The sequence below is a fragment of the Lampris incognitus genome, chromosome 2 (assembly GCF_029633865.1).
Source record: "Lampris incognitus isolate fLamInc1 chromosome 2, fLamInc1.hap2, whole genome shotgun sequence".
Lineage (NCBI taxonomy): Eukaryota > Metazoa > Chordata > Actinopteri > Lampriformes > Lampridae > Lampris > Lampris incognitus.
The window spans coordinates 98,256,262-98,278,609 of record NC_079212.1 but is presented as its reverse complement, the minus strand read 5'-3'; the positions used below and the strand labels follow the sequence as shown (position 1 = coordinate 98,278,609).

Genomic DNA, 22,348 nt, shown 5'->3' with positions numbered 1-22,348 from the left:
CCACTATGGATGGGCAGGTTCAGCTATGAATAAACTAATCTTATCCAACCACACAACGCACCATAGATACATCTAAATATCTATTTTATTATATGTTGTTTCATCGTGATGACACAAAATAACAAAATGTACACCTCACTCAAAACCATCCTCATCAAATCATCATTCAATAAATATTCATATTGGCATTCAATAAAAGCACTTCCTCTATTACCCTTATTTGTCTGATAGTGCATAGGGGCCTGCAATTATTCATGACAAAGGCTATTAGAAAGTAGAGTGCTACAGCTTTGTATTTTTCATGCCATGTTGCCTAGTATGATATCCAATCACTCGAGTGTCACCCTGTATCACCAAAATGCTTTATAAATCCATCCAAAGAGGACTTGAAAAAGTACAATGGGAATACAAATATGTTTTCCCAATTTATAAGAACATTACATTTTAGGCCTTATATAATCCCATTCCCAGCAAATACCTTGAAAGACTTGATATCTTTATCCAAGCTCATTAAATGTGTCACAGTTTACATATAATACAACCATGAATTTGGGATTTTTCTAAATAAGATCATTCCACCTCCTTATATGAAGCGCCTCAGCATACTGTAGCGAATTCGGGGGACAACGCAACCACAGGAACTGCCGCGGCCGGGACGCGAACCCGTATTGCCCGCACCGCAGGACGCATCGCTAACCGCTAGACTAAAAGGTCAGACCCGCGAGCCTACTAATCCGTGCACATTTCACTACCCCCCCCCTCCCCTCATCAGCTCCTTCACGCCTCAGGGCGCCTACGCTTCCGATGGCCTTACGGTCGCTCCATCCCAATTCTGACACCAATTTAGCGAATTCGGGGGACAGTCCGAGATACCGTCGCCACAGCCGGGACGCGAACCCGTATCTCCTGCACCGCAAGCGACAACGTTAACCAATCGACTAAATGGGTCTGACCCGTTAGTCAAGGACCAAAGTGTCTGCTTATCCATGCACGTTACAATACATTATGGACGGTAGGATTCATTTGAGAGCTGGCTTTGAGCTCATTATTCAGTGTAATAAATTATTTTTCCTTCACTGGTGTGTCATATGAATTAGACTGTGAGAACCATTTCCACTTTTGAGAGTTGTGCATTGATACCACAAGAGAGCAATCCATTAACTTTAACCCTGAGCGGCAATGACACCATCTCTTTTTGGGGAAGTGAGGGTTGCGGGGTCACCATGTTTGATTGGCACGTCGCATTTTTTTGAAATCGCCAGAGCATTTAACTCCCCTGATGCCCCTCCGTTTAGAGATCAGTCGGTCAACAATTGCCTTTCTTCAGTAAATTAACCCTTAACATGTGAGAGACTATTACAATGACATGGGAGCATGTGCAAAGGCCCAGGCCAATCTCTGTTGTTCAACGTGACATTCTGCAAGCTGAGGAGGCCGCTGGCCCTTTAAATTCCGGCCCAGGGAATTGTGGGTAATTTGTCTCTAGCCAATCGGCTTCACGTTGTCAACACGTCTGTAGTGTTTGGATTTGCAGAGAACCTGAATTACTTGAAGTTGTAGGTTTATTGATCAACTTAAGATGTCCTCAACCGACCCACTGAGTGTTTTGCGAGCGCGTAACAGAGACTTGTTGATGCAGCTGGAGCAACTAACAGAGAGATTACGAAATCTGAGCCGCTCCCGAAACGCTACGTTCAGCGACGAGAAGTTCCCGGAGGAGGACCGCGCACCTCCAGAGACGCTAACACTGACGGACGGCGATCGTGGCACCGCAAGGGCGGCCCTCACCAGAGCCACCCTGTCGTCAGAAGCTGAAAGTGAGACAAGATGTGCATTTTTTCCCCCAGCTTCATTTAAATCAGCATTTACAGTAAAAAAAAAAAACATCGTCACAACTCAACACATATTACAATCGTGTTCACGTATTCACAGCATCACTAAGGAGTCAGTGGGGGGGGGGGGGACGATTAAGAAATAAAAACATGGCGGTACCTAAACATGAACACAGGGCTACACATGACAAAAAAGACACATGCCATTTCTAATGAAGGTGTTGTGACTAATTGTTTATAATGTACTAATTTACTAATTTATCGCACCGCGTATGTGTAATAACGCTTGGCGGGACAAGTCAATGGGTAGGACGTTGGCATGATGTAATGACGTTAACGTCATTACATCAAAACCGCCTGTAAATGGAAAAAAACAAAACAAATTATTCCTCTTTTTTCCGCCAGATACATATACAGGGCGGGAAGACACCCGGTGTGCCATTCCCACGCCGTCCGGGATCCAAAAAGAAAGAGCTTCTAATAATCAGGCAGTCTCTTCGCAACTTGTAGAAGACGGTAATGGACGTCCTGCAGCTCATATCAGACCACGGGACACAAGAGCCGACCCCAAGTCAATTCTTCTGAATCGTGACCGGAAACAGGTGGGTAAGAGTACCATAAGACGACCTGTTCAATTTATTATCTTGGAAAGGTTTGTTGTGTGCGTTTATAAATGGCACGGTACCCGAGATTCACCGATCTAGATTTTTCCTGGGGAAAACCCCCTCCGGAAATGGCTGTGTGTTTTTCATTTCACCGCTAGATGGTGCTTTAAACTCACAAACACGAAAAATGGACACGGCTGTCGCAATAGACTGTTCTGAGACTGGATTATTCTGCGGTCTCCTTTGTAGAAGAAGATTGAAAGTAAAGTCAAATTCCAACATCCTGAACAGGAAGACGAGTTGTTCTCGGACAGGCATCGTTTGCAGCCCTTACTTGGATATGACTGGATAGCAGGTACTTATTTTTTGGCTCCGTCTTTTACACACATCAGAATCAGTCATCTTTATTTGGCCATGTATATGTTAACATGTACATGGAATTTGTCTATAGTTTAGTGGCTCTGCATGTACCTACATAAGATAACAATACAGCAATCTTCAGGAGTATATACAAGGAATGACTATACAGGTGAAACAGGCAGGCAATAGTACTATGGTGCAGAGTGCAAAAATACTGGAATAAATATGTTAGCAGGTTACTTTATATATACATGAGGTAGGTGGACATGACAGAATATGCATGTAAACATACAATTTACAGTATATACAATGTGCTTAGATTTATTATGGCAATATTAATTCATCAGAGTGACTGCCTGCAGAAATGAATGAATGAATGCCTTTATTTGTCATGGCACAGCTGTCCAATGAAATTAAATGCAACTCCCGAGTGGTAAAAACAAGATATAAAAAAAACACAAACCTAAAATCAAATATATATACAAACAGACAAAATACTAATAGAAACACATTTGCAGCACAAGAAACTTTTCTTGTGTGTGTGTGTGTGTGTGTGTGTGTGTGTGTGTGTGCGTGCGTGCGTACATACATACATACATACATACATACATACATACGTTGCTGGTTGTCCATCGTATCCGATGATGACCATCTTCTCCTATTTGTGAGTCCTTTGGTGGCTGAATAATCCAATCCTTGATGCACAGTTGCAGTTGCAGACCGGGCATGTAAAAGTAGTGCTGGGGGCAGGGGTAGCTTTACAGACGTGCCTCTTCACACGCTTTGCTACACGGTGTTGTGTGTGCTGGTTTTCCATATACTTCACTCCCTGTGAGATGTGAGAGCGCAAGATGGTGCAGCAGGAGGGAAGTTCCTCCAAAGAAGAGATATGTATGTATGTATGTATGTATGTATGTATATATATATATATATATATATGTGTGTGTGTGTGTGTGTGTGTGTGTATACCGACACATAATTTGAAATGTCTATGTTTTGTCTCCAAGGAATCCTGGACACAGAGAGCTCATTGATTGAACACTCTGAAGAGTTTTACAATGAACTACAGGTTTTTCGATCACTCAATAAAGATGAGTGTGTCCACAGCCAACAGGAAAGGTGAGTGCTTCTCACTTGATTGAGTTGTGGTTAATTATGTCTGTCAAGATTATTTCCCTTCTGACTGATGAATATGTCCTTAATTGACTAATAAATGGTCTTCCCATTAGAATTTCAGAGGAGTCCTATTCAATCCCACCACTGTTGATGGACAAGGATTGCCTAGAGACCAACGTCGACACTCACCAGTGTAAAAGGAGTACTCTCACTAACTAGCTTAGTCCCTCTTTTTTTTGTTTTTTTTGTTTTTGTTCAAGAGCTTGAGTAATTCTCCTGTCTCTATCTTCTCCTTTTGTTAAGGCACGTTCTGTTATAGGATCAATAGCAGATTGTTCCCGGTCCCGCTGGATTCTCAGGAGTGTTGTGCTGTGTGCAAAAAGCCCAAATCCATTCACCCCCACACTACTACAGAACCAGCTTTGATAAGGTGATGATGACATTATAACATGTGCTCACTACTCTCCCTACAATTAAATCAGTTGTTAAACATGTTCTCTTTTAGATATGCTTAAGTTCCTTGTTTGTTTTGTATATCAGGGTCAGCATTCCACGTTCCACTCTCTTGCCAGCATACAAGTACAAAGCCCATCGCCGATGCAGCTTTGACCCCTCTGATAGTTTGGGATTACCATCGGTGAGTGTGACCTGTTGGTGATGAGGATAGCCATTGCCGAAATGGTTTAGATTTTCATCCCTTAATTATATGTACCATTATCAATTTCTGAGTTTTGCTTACTGCATTCACTTTGTATTCATACGCGGTCTTGGTCTTTTATCCATCTCCTGCTCCAACTGCAAAACAAAAGGTGACCATGCCTTTGCAGTTTTAGCCCCAACCTCTGGAATAATCTTCTCTGATCTATTAGAGTTGCTGAATCTTCGAGCTGTTTTAAGTGGCTTCGAAAAACCCATCTGTATAGGCAAGCCTTTTTATAGATCCCCATCTCTGTCTTTTGTTTTGGTTCATTTTTAGTTTGGTATGTTTCTCATTGTGGCATGTTTTATATTGGAATTTCCAACCATCCATCCATTATCCAAACCACTTATCCTGCTCTCAGGGTCACTGGGATTCTGGAGCCTATCCCAGCAGTCATTGGGCGGCAGGCAGGGAGACACTCTGGACAGGCCGCCAGAATTTATTTTATTGGTTTATTTATATTTTTCGTGTGTTTGTGAAGCACTTTTGTAGCTGTGTTTTTTGAAAAATGCTATATAAATAAAGCTTTACTTACTTACTGTGAAAGGAAATATTTCTCCAGGGCTGTGTGTATGGTCCTGTGCACTCTTTCCCTGGAGGGCTAGCGACACCTTCCAAAGACAGAGTCCATTGTACGTTTTACTGACCCAATAATTGCCCCTTCTTCGTGAATCTCTTGACATGTTATGTTTGATGCTCTCCAGCACTGTCTAGCTGGCTGGCTGAATACAGGACAGACCACCGTTTCACAGAAAAGCAACCTGGATCTAAGGAGCAATTTACATGTTAAGACCAGTACTGAGCTCCCCTCGCCAGAACCTCAGCACAAGGAACAGCTGGTAAGACAGCCCATGCTTTGTGTCTTAACATTACACTGGTCTCGAAATTGGGAAAAGTTCAGGTTATCATGGAATATAAATGTAAAAGGTTATGAGAAATAAAATCAATGCAAAGCCATTTTGTAAAAATTGGCACAGTTCTAGATGTTAATAATGTCATTTATCTTTTTTCAGGATCTTTCTGTGCCCAGAGTATCAGGCGGCCAGCCTTCTGACCAGAACCTTGATGTGTCACGCTTGCCTCGCTACCGCTTCCAGCACCTTTCCCCCAAAAGCAAACCGTATAACACGGCCTAGCCTGCGTTCTGACAAGCCACTGCTCAATTGTTACCCCATCCTTTTACTTTCTAAGAGAAACAGACCACCAAAAAGTCCTCCTTGTTTTATTTTCATGTGTAAAGTATCATTTATTGTTTCTACAAATGATTTATTTCAATAAATTTGAAACTAGTGTTTGTTTTTTTGTTTTGTTTTTTTGGACCCGATTAGCAAACAGCGGCTTAGCGGACAACACTATTGCCTCACAGCAACATGGCCTTAGTTTGATTTCAGCCCACCTGTGTGGAGTTTGCATGTTCTTCTTGTGTTGTGTTGGTTCCCTCCCACAGTCCAAAAGCATGCATGTAAGTGGAACAGATGTCGCCGATAGCTGTGAATGGTGTGTGAATGACTGTGTATGGGCCCTGCGATGGACTGGTTACTTGTCCGGTACATGCTGGGGATACAGTATACTGCATGGCATTTGTAACCTACAATATATGAGTGTACTGGACACAAGACCTAGAAAGTATAGCATCTTTTAAATGCAGTCTTATAAAAATGTTTTGATTTTCATGATTTTTCGCAAATTGTGAAGGTGACGAACTTCTTTGGGATAATGGGAGTAGTAAACATGTTGAGCAGGATATTCCCCCTCAGCATTGTGTAAGTGGTTCTTAGCTTTATAAACCTAAATTGGCTGTGTCAGCATTATGTGGGATGTAAAGATGGAGATCCTAATGTTATGACATAGGGAAAGGCCCAAGTCAGAATTAAAATATGAGTTGGCATGAGTGGGATGCACTGACATGAAATTATAATGGATTCTCATTTGTGGATATGCTTGCATATCTGTTTATTTTATATCTGTCTCAACTTGTGGTTTTAAGTAAAACCTAGATTTTGCAAAGAGTTAAAAACTTTTTTTTTCTCTCAACCTAGTTCCCGTTTCCCTTTCCAGGTTTTGTTTCAGCCGAGGTGGACACATACTTCTGTATTCGACTTCCCTTTATGCTAACTGAGAGTCAGCGCTCCAGAGTAGGGTCGGTTAATTATTCAACTTTCTTGGATTGTCTTCCCTGGATTACTGAGCGTGCATGTTGTGACTTCTCTTATGTACACTATTATAGTGTTACTATTCGTGGGTTACTAACTTAATCACTATTATATATAAGTACACGGAGACGAGGATGCGGCACAAGTCTGATCTTTACTGACGGAGACATCACACACTACTAGGCTCGACCAGTGTATTACAAAACTCAGTAGCGGTGACAGTCCAACATAATCGAGCACCGAGTGCTCGATCCAATACACCACATCCCTCTTTTCCAGCTGAGATGTGGCCTACTCATCAGTTGCTTCAACAGTAGACCCTTTACCGAACCATTAACACTATGGCATCAACACTGAACAAGTGTTTTCTACTTGCATACTTCAATGATTAATAAAGCATGTTTTTTAAATGACAGATGACTCTCATTAAACAACATAAACCATTTCCTTTTCACATTCTGGTGGTTAGCATGTAAACATTTTGAACATTCAGCAATCTTGCAACATTTCAGGTTAAACACACCTTGTACTCTTTGTTTCACCTTCTTTTTTTCTTTTTTCTTAATAAACACTGGAATGATCACACAAAAGAACCCTGAGGTTAGTCATTGTATCTGGCAGGGCGCCTAACTGCTCTGCCGCACTTTGTGTAGCATGTGGGTGTACTGCCTGTAGTCACCGGAGGAGGGTCGTGTGGTGGCAGGTCATGTGGTGGTGAGTCGACTGGCACAGGCGCTTGCGAGGGTGAGGGTTGTACCTCTGGGTCAAAATGTTCCTCACTGTCCGTGTCTCTGAATAGGCTCGGATGTATCTTCCTCAGATGTCGCCTGTTCCTTCTTTGCATCCTCCCAGCCGGTGTCTGCACAGTGTAGGACCGTGGTTCATCTCGCTGTCGGATGACAACGGCAGGCTCCCAGCCGCGCCGTGTTTGCATGTGTACGGTGTCTCCTGGGGTCAACACTGGCAGGGGCTTTGCACACTGGTCGTAACGTTGTTTTTGGCGGAACTACAGGTTCCGGATCTTGCTGTGAATGTGCTGTGGGACTGATTGTGTCAGCACAGCACTGGAGCACGGAAGTGTGCTTCGTAGAACTCTCCCCATCAACATTTGTGCAGGTGATACGTCCAGTCCTGTCACCGGTGTGTTCCTCAGTGACAGCAGCACCAGATGTGGGTCAGTGCCGGTCTGCATTGCCTTCTTCAGCGCATGTTTCACTGTCTTTATGGCTCTCTCAGCCATGCCATTTGAAGAGGGAAAACCTGGGCTGGAGTGTGTGAGCTTGAACTCCCATGAAGCTGCAAATGACTTCATCTCATAGCTGGCAAATGGGACATGGTCACTCACTATCTCCCTAGGAATCCCGTGTCTGGCAAACACAGACTTCATCTTCTGGATTACTGTGTATGCTGTTTTGTCAGATATGTTGAGCACTTCAGGATATTTGGTTAGGTAATCAACTAACAACAGGTATGACTGACCGTGTAGCTCGAAGATGTCAGCTCCGACTTTCATCCATGGCAGTTCTGGGACCTGATGCGGCATAAGTGGCTCAGCCTGCTGTTTGGGCTGTAGCTGCTGGCATTGCACGCACTTTTCCACCATTGCCTCTATATCTCGTGCCATGCCAGGCCAGTAGAGAGACTTTCTTGCTCTGGCTTTTGTGTGCTGCACTCCTTGGTGTGCAAGATGCAGCTTCTCCAAAATCGTGCTCCTGAAGCTCTGGGGTATGATGATTTTGTCTCCGACCAAGACAATGTCATCTTCCATGCTTATAATGTCCTTTACTGCCCAGTAGGCGTGTAGTTTTCTGTCCAAACTTTTCTTTTTCACGGGCCAGCCTTTCTTGTGTTTCTCACACACAGCTTGCAGCACGCTATCTGCTGCCGTTGCTTTCTTTAATTGGCTGAATGTTTCCTCGCTCAAGGCATCTGTGGCATCCAAGGCATACACAACTCTCTCATCACAAGGGTTTTCATCAATATGGTCACCTTCTCTGCTAGCTGTAGCGCGTGAGAGTGTGTTGGCAATGTACATGTGCTTGCCTGGTGTGTATGTTACACTCAGATCATACCTCTGCAGTTGTAAAAGCATACCTTGCAGCCGCGCAGGTGCTTTGCTCAGCGGCTTGCGCATGATGACCTCCAGAGGCTTATGATCGGACTGGACAGTTACTGGTCTGCCGTAGACATACTGGTGGAATCTCTTAGCAGCAAACACTATAGCGAGCAACTCTTTCTCTATCTGTGCGTACCTCTTTTCTGTGTCGGTGAGCGCTCGTGAGGCATAGCACACTGGGCGGTCGTCCTGCATCAGACAGGCTCCCAGTCCATCCTTTGAGGAGTCTGCTTGTAGAGTGAGAGGCTGCTTGTGATCGTAGTATCTCAGCACAGGGGCTTGTGTGAGGATGGTCTTTAGTGCCTTTAGCGCTGAGCTGTGGTGCGGGCACCACTGCCACGCTACATCCTTCTTGAGCAGCTGTCTGAGGGGTGCCGTGAGTGAGGCTTCGTTTGGTATGTATTGCGCTAGGAATTTTGTCATTCCCAGCAGACGTTGGAGACTTTGTTTGTCTTCCGGGGTTGGCATGTCGACAATCGCCATGATCTTTGTGTCGTCAGCTCTCTGTCCTGCTGCCGTGATGACGTGTCCCATGTACTTTACAGTATCAACTTTAAACTGGATCTTGTCCCTGTTAAATTTCACATGTGCGGTCTTGGCTCTCTCCATTACTTTCTGCAGGATTTCATCGTGTTCCCGCTCTGATGACGCTGCGATGATCATGTCGTCTGCTATATAGTCTAGTCAGTTAAGGCAAAATGGCTGCAAAAAGTCATTCACATTTGAGCCTATGTTTTTCTGTTAATTTAGAGTCCAATAAAGAAAAAAATGCAAGGAGCCCAAAATTTTAGGTGGGGGAAGTCTCTGAAATGGCCACGCCCACTTTTTAGGCCTGGAAATCAGTATCTCGGCTCCTGAATGTCGCAGAGAGCTGATCATGGGCTCAAAAGAAGCAGAAGCACCACATTTATATAAGCATTATGAACAAACATATACCCCAAAACCTTTACTTTTTCAGATATTTTAAGAAAACTAATTTTTACTGGTCACGTTTCACGTATCAGCTCCTGAAGGTTGTAAAAAGCTATATTTGACATGAATCTCATTCGCTGCCTATGTTATAAAGCATGAAGCACAATACACACACGAATCATGAGTTTAGAAAATATCTTAGTTGTCTGTGGTTCTTCTTATCACTTGGGATGTAATGCCGCCTCTGACCACAATTACAAATTGGCGCTGTTTGTTTATCAAGTGGTTGATTCTACAGGAAAGGAAGCAGAAGTGCACATGTTTCAGTAAAGCTAGTTTACTGTAAACATTTGCCAAAATATGACATGCATGCCTCATCTGGCCTTCATATCAGTGAGTTAATTTGTTCCTGACCTCGTGGATAGATGGTAAGGAACAGTGTTGTTTTATTTTTGTATGTTTACCTTGTAAAACATTATTTTCACCTTAGCTCATATGTGTAGGCCTAACTAGCCTTGCAAGCATGACTTGCTCGATACACTCGACAGCACAGTTGCACAGTTGTAGTATTTGGCTAAGGCATTACCTACTTTTGGACAGTTGGTGTTTGTGTGTCTGCTTGCTCTACACATGTTGGTTAATTTTGGGCATTTTTAGTTGGCTGGTATGAAAGGGTGAAAGTATTTGTAGTAACAACACTTTCATTATGCTATATTTGGACACACTTTTATTGGACTATATTTTGTATCTATGCAGAAGAATAAATAACATTGTTTATTGCATGCTATTTTTGTGGGAGGGTGGATGTATTGTGCCATACCAGTGAAACATCACTCTGTTACAAACTTGTGTACAGAAAAATCAAGTTTAAATTAGTTCTGATTTTCCATGATCAGATGATCCCCCATCCTAACTATGGAACTAGGGAACAAGACCCTGTGCATTGTCTGCAAGGTTAGTTTTCACGTGTGTGCTTCAGTAGTATAATGTTTATGACATCAATGAGTCCAACAGTGTTAGTTTTCATGCGTATTCCTTCAGTAATGTAATGTTTATGACAGCAATGAGTCCAACATTTCATTTCTAAATTCATGACAGGAATCTGGTGGAAGGGACATAACTGCTGTCACAGCTCCTAAGCTGCTTCACCAAGTAAAACTGTTTGAGGAATCCGGACTGATCACCAATGATGCGGATATCAATCTTTCACAGAGACTGTCAGCTGTCAATGCAGAAACTTTACAGGATGGATATAAAATCCACAAGAGTTGCTATGATCGCTATAATAACAGCCATTTCAATTGTGCGAAGGATCGTAAACGGAAAAGAGAACTGGACCTTGCAGATCACCAGACTATTGGGGCAAACACACGAGCAAAGGCTGGGCCTAGTCTTGCGTTTGGAGCCGAACTTTGCTTCTATTGTGAAGAGCCAGCCATTGAGAACCCTCGGAAGAAGGACAAATCAGAACCATTGTTAGCTGCTGCGGGAAAAGAAAAGTCAGCAAAACATGTGAAGGATTTCACAGACAATCTAGAGATGATGGCCAAAGTCCTGAATGATGGCAAAATACTCAGATTACTTGAAACTGATGTTAGATCACGGGAGTTATTCTATCACAGGAAGTGCCACTCAAGATACCGTAACAGGTGAGCCAGCACAACATACCCTTTTAAGTTCAATTCTTAAGTTGAGCTATAGTCGGGCCATATATATATATTTTAATAATTTGATTATTTCTTCTTACTAGATACAGTTCAGCGAGCTGCAGGATAAAGCAAGAAAGAACTTCATCACAGAACTCCCCAGACATGATCCAGTATGCTGAATATATCGCCATGGAGGAAGTAGGGAACTTCATTGATGACAGCTCAGAAAATGTTTTTGATCTTCACAAACTCGAGAATATTTATCTGCAGAAAGTTGAAGATTTGGGCTTCGACCGGCCCAAATCTCACTCTACACGATTTGCTGAGAAACTCTCGAACAGCTGTCTGGACATAAATGTAGTGCAGAAAGAGACAGGGGCACATTACAGGGTTATTAAGAAGGGTAGTTTGGACAATGTAAAACAGCCTGCTACAACTCCCTTGTCCCCCTGTCATTGAATGGGGTTGGACTACCGAAGGAGAGGAACTCTTCGTCAAGTGGAGCACAGTTTCCACAAGAGATACATTGTCTCAAGTAACAGGGGTGTGTAGTTGCAGATCTAATAAGTGTACCTCATGTTCTTGTGCTGGCAGAGGGATGAAATGTCTCATTTATTGCAAGTGCCTCAGCAAGTGTTTGAATCCAGTCTGATGGGATGTGTGAGGTTAAAATAAAGATTTTTTTGGACCTCACATGGTTTGCTTTGTTTCTTTGGTGGTTACTGGGTTCCTCCTCTTATAACAAAGAGTCAACTTGAATACTAGCACTCCATGAGTAGATGTAACACTTTTACTCAAACAAACTGTATAGCCTTCTTGCACAGATTTGGCTAAAGTTGATTGCATGCTGCTGATCAATTCAATGGAAAAAAGAACATGTTCATGAATAGCTCAAAACGTGAAGGTTTTAGGGCATACAGTATATTTGTTCAGAGCACTAATATAAATAGTTATTTCCACATCTTTTGAGCCCAATATCAACTCGGGGCAACCTCCGAGAGCTGAGCCTGAGATATAGTCCCAGGGCTAAAAAGTGGGCGTGGCCATGTATGTGACCAGTGAAAATTAGTTTTTTGTAAATACCTGAAAAAGTAAAGGTTTTGGGGTATATGTTTGTTCATAATGCTTATATAAATGTGGTGCTTCTGCTTCTTTTGAGCCCATGATCAGCTCTCTGCGACATTCAGGAGCCGAGATACTGATTTCCAGGCCTAAAAAGTGGGCGTGGCCATTTCAGAGACTTCCCCCACCTAACATTTTGGGCTCCTTGCATTTTTTTCTTTATTGGACCCTAAATTAACAGAAAAACATTGGCTCAAATGTGAATGACTTTTTGCAGCCTTGACCCCATATTTGCCCTTAACTGACCAGACTAATAATGTACACACCTGGGATATCGCCGAAGGTCTCACAGTTCTTTTGTTGAAACACTTCGCTGGCCGATTTGATCCCGAATGGGAGTCTGAGGAAGCGGAACCGGCCCCACGGCGTGTTGAAGGTGCATAGCTTAGACGACGGCTCATCTAGCTTGATCTGCCAGTATCCATCCTTTTCATCTAGGATGGAGAAGATGGATTTTCCTGTTAGCCTGCTGCGCACGTCTTCCGGTGTAGGAATGGAGTAGTGTTGACGCTTGACTGCCTCATTCAGGTTGCAAGGATCCAAACATACCCTTGGCGCACCATTTTTTTTCTGTGGCAACAAGACTGTTCACCCATTCTGTAGGTTCATTGACAGGAGTTATGACTTTCCTGTTCTGCAAGTCTGTGAGTGTCTCTCTTAGTGAGTCCATGATGGAGAGCGGTACGTTCCTGCACGTGTGAATCACAGGCGTGACGCTGGGGTCAATGTGTATGTGATGAACTCCAGGAAATTCGCCTAATCCTGTGAAGACCTCCGCATACCTCTGCAGCAGCTCCTCTTTGGTGGCCGGAGGTTTTGCTGGTTGTGGGGACTCCACTGCAAGCGCCTCGACTCTTCTCACCAGCTGCAGCTCTTCACACGCATCTCCACCCAGGATTGGCTTGTCAGCTCGGCTAGACACATGGAAGTCCAATATAGCCGTATTCTTAGATGTGCGGCAATCAAGAGATGCAACACCATCTGAGGGTAGTCGTGCACCACCAAAAGCAATCAGCACAGTCTTTGTGGGCCGTAACTGAACGGGACCTGGTAGCTGCCGGAATACGCGCATAGGAAGCACATTTGCATCGGCGCCTGTGTCCAACTTGAAGTTAATTGCTACGCCTCTGACCGTGGCTGTTTCACGCCATACAGTGCCTTTAGCTTGGTGGGCTGCTTTGTTTTTGTATTTTCCAATCATGCCTATATATAAGGAATCAATTTCACTTTCTAGATTATGCACTGTCTTTATCTTGTAATTGCCGCTTTTTTCCGTGCTTAATTTACACACCTTGGAAAAATGATTGTTCTTACCACATTTGTGGCACACTGCACCATAAGCTGGGCATTGACGGGGCTCATGTTTATTTCCACACTTGTGGCAGAGAGTTGTTGCTACATGTCTCTTGCTGCTCGTTTTGTTCTTGTTCCAGCTGCCCGTGCGCGTTTGCCCTGTTGCTTTCTTCAATGCCTCAACTGAGGCGTCTTGGACAACATGTGACGTCTGCATCGCTTGTATTTGTGACTTAGCGAGCTCGGCTGATCTACATATCTCTACGGCCCTGCGCAAAGTAAGCTCATTATCACGTAACAGTCTTTCTTTCAAACGGGCATCATTTATGCTGAACACTAATTTATCCCTTATCATGTCTGTTATGTCTGCACACATCGACAGTGCTGCATTTGATTTGGTGCTGTTCTATTGTGCTGGGATCGATTGGTGATGCCTGCGGGCTCTGGGTTGTTTGATCGGGTCTGCCTTTGATGCTGTGTCAGTCTAAATAAAGAATGCCACGGAGAGGTTGTGTCGACCGACAGCGCTGTGTCCTGACGTGATTTAAAAATACAATATTGGCGACGAGGATGGCTGATATCTCTCTCCCACCACCTGCCCCCTTCCTGGCATTACCTGGCGAGCCTCCGGTACCATGGACTCGCTGGCTACATAGTTTTGAAAATTACATCATCGCCTCAGGGCTCGACGACGTGAGCCAGGCTAGGAAGACGGCTCTGTTGCTACACTGCTTGGGAGCAGAGGGTCATTGTGTGCTCGGGACTCTGGGGAACGTCACAAGCTTTGCCGAAGCTGTGGGACTTATGAGCACCCATTTCGCTGCTCCACAGAGTGCCCTCCTTCGGCGATTTATATTCCGTCAGCGACACCAACTGCCTGGTGAGTCTGTGCGGCAGTACGTAGCTAATTTGCGAGGGCTAGCTAGCTCATGCAAGTTTGGCGCGCTTCAGGACGAGATGGTTCGCGACCAGCTAATCGAACACACCAACAACGCAAAGGTGCGTGTGACTCTCCTGCTGGAAAAAGACGATCTGCTGCTGTCCAGAGCAATTACCATCGCACTACAGGTTGAGGGAGCAGCTGAGTGTGCTGCTATGCTAAATACACAGCAAGTGGCCACCTCCAGTCAAGCTGCCAACGACTCCTCCCTCTACTCACGGCTGCCCCTCGGGACGCAACCCAACCAGAGCGAGGCGGGCGCCGACTCCACTGGGGACGTCTTGCAACTGACGGCGTTCTCGGCCCCGCCCTCAACAGTCCTGTGGTAACTGTGGGTCTCGGTCTCATGTTTCAAGGGCTCAGAACTGCCCTGCCCGTGGCCAGACATGCCGTAGCTGCGGTAAGCACAATCACTTTGCCAACGTCTGTCGATCTTCCCCGGCTGGGTCAGAGGGCCACACCCCCCAGTCTTCAACCGCCGTCATTCACAAGGTGAGCTCTGGGCCAGTGTCATTCAAATCATGCACAGTCAACATTAATGATGTGTGCATCCCCCTGCTGTTGGACACCGGTGCAAGTGTCTCTCCTGAATGTTGATACCTACAGTCAATTTTTCGGTTCACTGCCACTGTCCGCACCCTCAGCTGTCCTCTGTGGGTATGGTGACTCCAAAATCGATCTGGTTGGCTCTCTCCAAGTGACTGTCCGCTATGGAACCAAGCTGGTGCCCAATGCAGTTTTTCATGTGGCACGCCGTGGGGCCAACCTGATGGGCCTGGACCTGTTCTCCGCTCTGGGGTTCTCCCTCTTAGACACAAGGGGGCAGCAATCCTGACTGTCGCCACACCTTGGCAGCAGAAGTGGCCATCGCTGTTTATAGGGCTGGGCTGCCTCTCCGCCTTCACCCATCAACCTCTCCTCAACCCTGCTGTGAAATCTGTCATCCAACCACTGCGCCGCATCCCGTTGGCTCTCCGTGATGGGGTCTCCGCCGAGCTGCAACAACTGCTGGAAGCTGGCATCATTGAACCGGTGGACGCGTCACCTTGGGTCTCAAAACCTTGTGGTGGCTAAGAAGAAGTCGGGGGGCCTGCGTGTCTGCGTCGATCTACGTGCAGTAAATAAGGCAGTGGTCCCTGATAAGTATCCACTGCCCACCTCAGAAGAACTCACTGCTCAGTTCTATGGCTCTGAGGTGTTCTCCAAGCTCGACCTCAGACAGGGGTACTTACAGGTGCCCCTCCACCCCAGCAGCCGAAACCTCACAGCCTTTGTGACACATGCAGGAGTGTTTCGCTACACCAGGATGCCTTTCGGTCTCAGCTCCGCCCCTAGCTGCTTCCAGAAAATCATGGTCTCCGTGCTGGCTGGCATACTGGGCGTGGCCATTTATCTGGACGATATAGTGGTACACGGGCCCACCAGTGAAATCCACGACAAGCGCCTTAACATGGTCTTCGCAGCCCTGTCCAAGCACAAGCTAACTCTCAATGCTGAGAAATGTGTCCTCTCTGTGCCAGCCATCGACTTCGTGGGGTTCCGGCTGTCAGCGAGCGGTGTAACTCCACTACAATCCAACGTGGACGCCATTCAGGCCATCCCTGAGCCCAGCTCGGCCGCCCAGGTCGCCTCCTTCCTGGGTATGACAAGCTACTACCTGAGGTTTCTTCCCCAGTACTCTGCGACCACAGCCCCCCTGCGCCAGCTGCTGCGTAAGGACAAGCCATGGGTGTGGTCAAAGGCATGCAGTGACGCTGTGCGTGATCTCAAGACTCAACTGACTTCACCACCAGTGTTGGCTCACTTCGACATCTCCAGCTCCACCTTTGTGACCTGTGACGCATCAGCCACAGCGATAGGGGCTGTGCTGTCTCAAACCCAGAACGGTGTGGAGAAGCCCATTGCCTTCGCCTCCTGTGCCCTCAACCTGACCGAGCAGCGGTACTCCGTGGGTGAGCGTGAGGCGTTAGCCTGTATCTGGGCTTGTGAAAGGTGGCACCTCTACCTCTATGGCCGCTCCTTCACCCTCAGGACAGATCACCAGGCCCTGACAGCGCTGCTGTCCACATCTGGGACAGGCCACAAACCCCTGAGGCTGCACCGCTGGTCTGACTGCCTCCGCCAGTACAACTTCAGCCTGCAGTTCACCCCAGGCAGAGACAATGTTGTCGCCGACCTGCTCTCTCGCTCTGTCTCCACCCCAGCTCCACAGACGGACACTGACTGTGTGGAAAAGGACATTGTCCAAATGCTACACACACCCCTCCAGGCCACTGTCTCTCTGCAGGAGCTGAGGGCCGCCTCCGAACAGGACCCTGTCCTCTCCCAGCTCCGCACCTACATCCAGAACGGCTGGCCTCACAAGGTCCCAGAGGAGCTGGCTGCGTTCGCCCGAGTCAGACAGGAGCTCTCCTGCTGGAACGACACCTGCGTGGCACGTGGGTTTTGCACAGTGGTCCCAGCTGCTCTCCGTGCACGTGTTTTGAATACGGCGCATGAAGGCCACCTGGGCATTGTGAAACTGAAACAGCGCTGCCGAGACCTGGTGTGGTGGCCGGGGATAGACAGAGATATTGAGGCTCTGGTGAAGGACTGTTCTGCCTGCCTTGTGAGTGGCAAGACTGGCCACCAGGCTCCCCCACCCCTGCAACCTCTCGCCTGGCCCTCTCAGCCCTGGGAACACCTGCAGTTGGACATTTGTGGTGAGATCCATGGAGTTCCCCACCACCAACACTTCATGGTGGTCGCCTACGATCTACACTCAAAATGGCCTGAACTCACCACTTCCGGCACTGTGACCTCACAGATCATCATCGACTTCCTGGACTCTTTTCTCTCGCTGGGGCCTCCCAAAGGCCATCACCACTGACAACGGCCCTCAGCTGGTCTCTGCTGAGTTCACTGCTTATCTCGAAAGCAAGGGCATCCGTCATATACGCACTGCGTACTACCACCCCCAGGCCAATGGCGACGTTGAACGTTTTCACCAGTCACTGAAGAACGGCCTCAGAGCACACATGGCCCAAGGGTGCTCTTTCACGCAGGCCATCCGTCACACTCTGCTGCACTATCGGGCCACACAGCACTCGACCACAGGCGTCTCCCCAGCCTCTCTCATGCTAGGCCGGGAACTGTGCATGCCCCTTGACAGGCTCCGCCCCTCCACACCTCAGGCACCTCCCTCTGGGGTCAGAGCCTCAGTCACTCGTCAGCAGACGCGGATGAAGCAACGGTTTGACCAGTCAAAACGAACCAGGGTGCCAGACATCAATGTGTCAGACTGGGTCAGGGTCCGCAGGCCCCACAGGGACAATAAAATGGCTTCATACTGGTCCTCTCCTCTCCAAGTCACCCGTCAGCTGGGCCCAGCCACTTACCTCCTCAGTGATGGCACTCGGTGGCACTCCAGTCGTCTACGGAAGGTGTCAGCTCCGCCACACACAGCTGGTGACACAACCATAGCCATTCCCTCAGCATGGCGAGACGCCCCGGGGCTTCATGCAGCTCCTACACGGGCCCCAGACATTTCTGGGCCTCAGCTTCCCCTGCCATCTCCCTCCCCACCTCGGCCTGCCCAGCCTTAGGCCGCCCCGCGACCTGTTCGCACACGTTTACGCCCTGGCCACCTAGAGGACTTTGTGTCAACCTTTCATGTTTGAAATCCTGCCGGGGGGGGGGGGGAGTTATGTCTGCACACATCGACAGTGCTGCATTTGATTTGGTGCTGTTCTATTGTGCTGGGATCGATTGGTGATGCCTGCGGGCTCTGGGTTGTTTGATCGGGTCTGCCTTTGATGCTGTGTCAGTCTAAATAAAGAATGCCACGGAGAGGTTGTGTCGAGCGACAGCGCTGTGTCCTGACGTGATTTCTAAATACAATAATGTCATCTTCATGTCTGCCAAACTCAGTCTTTGCTCTTCTGGCGCAGCTCTGTGATGAATCTGTCCACCGATATTCCTGCTGACTTCGTGTGCGGCCAGAATTGATGGCGTTCGAACACGACGTTCTTCCGAGGGCTGCAGTAGTCCTTGAAGGCTTTCAGAACGTCCTCCATCGATTCGTCGTCTCCTTCTGGGATGATGGTGAGTGTGTTATACACTTCTAGCGCCTCCTCGCCGATGGTGTGAAGCAGAATGGCTATTTTAGCCGTCTCTTCCTTATCCAACGCACCTGAAGCGGTCATGTACAGCTGGAAACGCTGCTCCCATCTTCTACAGTTTTCTGCGACATTCCCGGTAAGTATCAGCGGTGGTGGCGGCTTGAACTGTTCCATATTTGTGCGCAGGCTAGCACGTGTTAGCTAGCTGCCTCAGCTACCAGCGAACTCGTTGAAGTACCGCCCTCGAATTATACCGTAACTCCGTCTTCTGACACCATGTTGTGACTTCTCTTATGTACACTATTGTAGTGTTACTATTCGTGGGTTACTAACTTAATCACTATTATATATAAGTACACGGAGACGAGGATGCGGCACAAGTCTGATCTTTACTGACGGAGACATCACACACTACTAGGCTCGACCAGTGTATTACAGAACTCAGTAGTGGTGACAGTCCACCACAATCGAGCACCGAGTGCTCGATCCAATACACCACAGTGCATAAAGACGTCCGTTAACATAGATACATAGTATGTTCAAAGAAAGACCTTACCATGATACAGGTATGCCAAAAAAGAAAGTAATTTGCTTTTGCACATGTGCACACTGTCTTGAAGGTCAAATTATGAGAGCTAACAGGGTAGACTTGTATGAAGACAGTGTGTCGGTGTGTAATCAGCTGACAAGGCAAGGTCACCTAAAATAGATAGTTATGTGTACTATCTAATATACAGTGCTGTGAAAAAGTATTTGCCCCTCCCTGATTTCCTCTTTTTACATATGTCACACGGAATGGTTTCAGATCTTCATACAAACTGTAATTTAAGACACGCAGAAGTCGAAATGCAGTTTTGTTTTGTTTTTTCCTTTTTCTCCCCAATTGAATCCGGCCAATTGACCTTTCGCAAAGTACCGCCCCAGAACGGTGCTTGTCCAATCCTACCTTAGCAACGGTCCGTCAAGCTTTCAAACACACAACAAAATGCAAAATGCAAATCGGACACTAGATATCTGAAAAGTTTGGAGGGGGTGTAATTTTCTTTCCCTTCCCGAAACCCAGAACGCAAGAAGCACAATGTCGGCAATAGATTTGGCAGTATAGCAGACCCCGTGGCCAGCTTAATCCATCCAAAATCAACAAAAATACTGTCTGCTCCGAGCTAAGCTTGCTACTAGCTATTATTGATAGCTAATACAGCTAATGTATTATTACTGGTACTTTTACCCACACAATGCGCTGATTTCTTCCTTCATGTTTTGGTGTTTTCCGGCTACTTCCTGGATAGTTCTGAAATGCTTGATGTGCACAGCAACAGTAACTAAGGGGGGCGGGACTTTGCGAAAGGTCAATTACCCTACTCTTCTGAGCGGTCCTGGTCGCTGCTCCACCCCCTCTGCCGATCCGGAGAGGGCTGCAGAATATCACATGCCTCCTCCGATACATGTGCAGTTGCCAGCCGCTTCTTTTCACCTGACAGTGAGGAGTTCCACCAGGAGGACGTAGCGCGTGGGAGAATGACGCTATTCCCCCCAGTTCCCTCCCTCCCGAATAGGTTCCCCCGACCGACCGACCGACCAGAGGAGGCGCTAGTGCAACGACGAGGACAGACACCCACATGCAGATGCAGATTCCCACCCGCAGACACGGCCAATTGTGTCTGTAGAGACGCCCGACCAAGCCGGAGGTAACACGGGGGTTCGAACCGGCGATCCCTGTGTTAGTAGGCAACGGAATAGACCGCTACACAGACGTCTCCGAAATACAGTTTTTGAATGATCGTTTGATTTACTGAAGGAAAAGTTTTACCCGACACATATAATCCATGTGAAAAAGTAATTGCCCCCCTGGTTGTGCCACCTTTTAGCAGCACCAACTGCAACCAAACGCTTCCTATCATTGGAGATAAGTCTTTCACGTCGCTGTGGACGAGTTTTGGCCCACTCATCTTTGCAGAATTGCTGTAATTCAGCGACATTGAAGGAGTTGAGCTTGAACTGTTCATTTAAGGTCCTGCCACAGCATCTCGAAGGGGTTAATCTCCAAAACCTTGATTTTGTTTCTTTTGGGCCATTCTGAGGTGGACTTACTCTTGTGTTTTTGGATCCTTGTCCTGTTGCATTACTCTCCAGCTTCAGATCCCAGACTGATGACCGGACCCCCTACTTCAGAGTGTTCTGGTAGAGAGCAGAATTTATGGGTCCTTCAGTGATGTGGCAAGTCTTCCAGTCCTGAGGCAGGAAAGCATCCTACACCATCACATCACCACCACCACCACCACCATGTTTGACTGTTGGAATGACGTTCTTATTGTGATACTATTGTATTTAGAAATCACGTCAGGACACAGCGCTGTCGCTCGACACAACCTCTCCGTGGCATTCTTTATTTAGACTGACACAGCATCAAAGGCAGACCCGATCAAACAACCCAGAGCCCGCAGGCATCACCAATCGATCCCAGCACAATAGAACAGCACCAAATCAAATGCAGCACTGTCGATGTGTGCAGACATAACATTCCCCCCCCCCCCCCGGCAGGATTTCAAACATGAAAGGTTGACACAAAGTCCTCTAGGTGGCCGGGGCGTAAACGTGTGCGAACAGGTCGCGGGGCGGCCTGAGGCTGGGCAGGCCAAGGTGGGGAGGGAGAAGGCAGGGGAAATTGAGGCCCAGGAATGTCTGGGGCCCGTGTAGGAGCTGCATGAAGCCCCGGGGCGTCTCGCCATGCTGAGGGAATGGCTAAGGTTGTGTCACCAGCTGTGTGTGGCGGAGCTGACACCTTCCGTAGACGACTGGAGTGCCACCGAGTGCCATCGCTGAGGAGATAAGTGGCTGGGCCCAGCTGACGGGTGACTTGGAGAGGAGAGGACCAGTATGAAGCCATTTTATTGTCCCTGTGGGGCCTGCGGACCCTGACCCAGTCTGACACATTGATGTCTGGCACCCTGGTTCGTTTTGACTGGTCAAACCGTTGCTTCATCCGCGTCTGCTGACGAGTGACTGAGGCTCTGACCCCAGAGGGAGGTGCCTGAGGTGTGGAGGGGCGGAGCATGTCAAGGGGCATGCACAGTTCCCGGCCTAGCATGAGAGAGGCTGGGGAGATGCCTGTGGTCGAGAGCTGTGTGGCCCGATAGTGCAGCAGAGTGTGACGGATGGCCTGCGTGAAAGAGCACCCTTGGGCCATGTGTGCTCTGAGGCCGTTCTTCAGTGACTGGTGAAAACGTTCAACGCCGCCATTGGCCTGGGGGTGGTAGTACGCAGTGCGTATATGACGGATGCCCTTGCTTTCGAGATAAGCAGTGAACTCAGCAGAGACCAGCTGAGGGCCGTTGTCAGTGGTGATGGTCTTTGGGAGGCCCCAGCGAGAGAAAAGAGAGTCCAGGAAGTCGATGATGATCTGTGAGGTCACAGTGCCGGAAGTGGTGAGTTCAGGCCATTTTGAGTGTA

The 22,348-nt window shown here is 47.3% G+C and overlaps 1 protein-coding gene across 2 annotated transcripts; it reads left to right on the top strand.

Annotated features, from left to right (window-relative positions):
- The first annotated feature begins 1,553 nt into the window (after positions 1–1,553).
- miip (migration and invasion inhibitory protein) lies at positions 1,554–7,230 on the top strand. Of its 2 annotated transcripts, none has more exons than XM_056274572.1 (9): positions 1,554–1,817; positions 2,238–2,434; positions 2,729–2,792; positions 3,805–3,916; positions 4,027–4,106; positions 4,217–4,343; positions 4,454–4,550; positions 5,318–5,452; positions 5,627–7,230. In XM_056274572.1, exons 1-9 carry the CDS (start codon positions 1,580–1,582, stop codon positions 5,747–5,749), a joined length of 1,173 nt encoding a protein of 390 aa, XP_056130547.1. In that variant the 5' UTR covers positions 1,554–1,579; the 3' UTR covers positions 5,750–7,230. The 2 variants fall into 2 exon arrangements, with proteins under 2 accessions (XP_056130547.1, XP_056130546.1); XM_056274571.1 differs by having other exon boundaries at positions 2,687–2,792.
- Positions 7,231–22,348: the final 15,118 nt, after the last annotated feature.